General features: G+C 48.4%; 1 protein-coding gene across 1 annotated transcript; it reads left to right on the plus strand.

Annotated features, from left to right (window-relative positions):
• Positions 1–229: 229 nt before the first annotated feature.
• LOC129743085 (uncharacterized protein K02A2.6-like) lies at positions 230–2,101 on the plus strand. Its single transcript, XM_055735036.1, has 4 exons — positions 230–360; positions 434–809; positions 1,381–1,827; positions 1,889–2,101. The coding sequence occupies exons 1-4, from the start codon at positions 230–232 to the stop codon at positions 2,099–2,101; spliced, it is 1,167 nt and encodes a 388-aa protein (XP_055591011.1).
• The last annotated feature ends 533 nt before the right edge of the window (positions 2,102–2,634 follow it).

The following is a 2,634-nucleotide window of genomic DNA, read 5'->3' on the forward strand; positions in this document are numbered from 1 at the left end:
TCAACGGGTTCAAGTATCGTTCTAATTTTTGGAGCATAGAAACTTGAAGTTACAAGCTGTCAGAAAATGTCAAAGACGGCGAGTTGCTAAATTTTTCCAAAAAGATATGGTGACAATAAGAAATGGGGATCAAGTATCCCCACTCTCCCCTATTGAAATACCGCTGATCACCACACACGATGTGAACTCGCATTTTGCCGATATTTTGCGAGAATACCAGGATATTACCATGCTTAGCATCAACCAACAGCCGACCAAGGCGCAAACCGTCCACCAGATTCTCACTAATGGTCAACCCGACTTCTGCCGCCCTCGACGACTCTCAGTGGACAAGCTGAACGAGGCCAGAGCTGAGTTCAGGTTTTTAATGGAGCAGGGAATTCTCGAACATATTGAGTGGTAAGATAATTTTCTCTTGTATTGACCTTCAAAGAGCTTATCACCAGATCCCAGTAGCGCCAGAGGACATCCCCAAGACGACCATCACAACCCCTTTCGGACTGTTCGAGTTCCGATGCATGACGTTCGGACTCCGGAATTCTGGTTCAACGGTGCAGCGCCACCTGCATGACATCTTGGGTGACCTAAATTTTGTGTTTCCCTACGTCGACGATCTTTATGTTGCTTCCAAAGACATCGAGCAGCACAAGCAACATCTAAGATTGGTATTCGGCCGGTTACGCGAGAATGTTCTCGCCATCAACGCTGGCAAATGTCAAATCAGCAAACCCGAGGTCGAGTTTCTCGGCCACCTCATCACTCGGAATGGCATCAAACCCCAACCGAGCAAGGTCGAAGCCATCATCAATGCAAATCTGACCTGGCAAACGTCGCTCTTCTAGCTAACCCCTCCGCCGATGCGAAACTGGCCTTGGAAGTCGACGCGTCGGGCACTGCGATTGGAGCCGTGCTGCACCAGAGCAAGGTCGTCAACCCTTGGCTTATTTCTCCCGAAAGCTCCCCAGAAAACCATTTGGTTGGTATTTCGAATTTACACCACAAATATACGTGTAAACATATCGTATATAATGCAGCAAAACCAGTATATACGTATCATTTTGGAGGCCATATAGGTACATTAGCACACATTGTAGGTGCAGATAAACGAATTGTCGTAATAAAATCATGCAATTCATTTAAATACGATTAAGAATATGCATGGGTCGCACATTGTAGGTGCAGATATACGAAAATGAATTTAAATAACATTCTAACGATATAATCTGTAAAATAAAGTACGACTTCTGGTTGTCTGGGTCAGTGACGCAAAGAAAAAGACCAGCAAGCACGATCAGGAGCTGTTTGCCATCTACGAGATGGTGAAATATTTTAAAGATCTTCTCACTGCCCGAGATTTTTTGCGTCTACACCGACCACAAGCCGCTAACAACAGCATTCCTGCAGCGGCCGGTAAGAGCGATCCCGACACAGCAACGTCATCTCACTTTCATCAGTGAATACCCCACCGACATTCTGCATATTCCCGACGAAAACAACAAGGATGCCGACATGCTGAGTCGAATCGAAGCTATCACAAACACCAATGAAACTATCGATTTCGACGCCCTGGCAGTCCAGCAGAAAGCCGATCCCGAACTCAACGACTTTCTGGCGAACCCGCCGGTCAACACCACCATGAAGCTGAAGGCACTCCAATCCATACTATCGGCGGTGCCTATCTACTGCGACATTTCGACTTATGTGATTGGGCCATTCGTGCCGAAAACTTTGCGGTCCAAAATCATTACCAAGCTGCACAACATTTCGCACCCAGCAGGAGTTCGTGCGACCACCCGTCTCGTCACCGACCGTTTCGTGTGGCCATCGGTGCGACGCGATTGCAAGAATTTTGTGACGCATTGCATCCCCCGCCAAAAATCGACCCCAGATCGCCATCCCTGGCGAACGTTTTGCGCACGTGCACATGGATCTAATCGGACCGCTCCCGCCATCCGAAGGTAATTCTTACTGTTTGACCCTAATAGACAAGTTTTCTCGTTGGCCAGAGGTTTTACCAATTCCAAACATGACGGCAGCTTTCATTAGTGAATGGATCACCCGGTTCGGAGTCACCACCATCGTTACCACCGACCTGGGGTGACAATTCGAATCCGAACTTTTCCGAGAGCTGACTCGACTGCTAGGCATCACACATCTGCGCACCACTCCGTACCACCCACAGGGCCAAATCGAGCGCACACATCGACAGCTCAAAGCTGCGATCATGTGCCACCAGAACCAGCGGTGGACAGAATCACTCCAAGCACATGCAGTCATGTCTTCGTCCGTGTTGGAGCCATCAAACCATCGCTGTCACAACCATTCGACGGCCCTTACCGTGAGCTTTGACGAAAGAAAAATCCATCTCCTATCTCCATCGACCGACTAAAGGCCTCGTTCGTCCAGGCCGACGAATCCCCACGAGCACCGATCGTCGAACCTCAACCAGCACCCGCAACTGAACCGATGCCTTCACCAGATCTTGAACCAACACCGTACAAAACTCGTTCCGGACGCCATGTACGAATCCCTCGCCGTTATTGGAAAAACTAAAAGGGGGAGTATTGTGGCAACAATTTTCGAATTACCCTATAATGTATCCGACCAATCATCATCTGCGTTCAGTTTTACATT

Source organism: Uranotaenia lowii, chromosome 2, assembly GCF_029784155.1.
Source record: "Uranotaenia lowii strain MFRU-FL chromosome 2, ASM2978415v1, whole genome shotgun sequence".
In the NCBI taxonomy this organism is placed as follows: Eukaryota; Metazoa; Arthropoda; class Insecta; order Diptera; family Culicidae; genus Uranotaenia; species Uranotaenia lowii.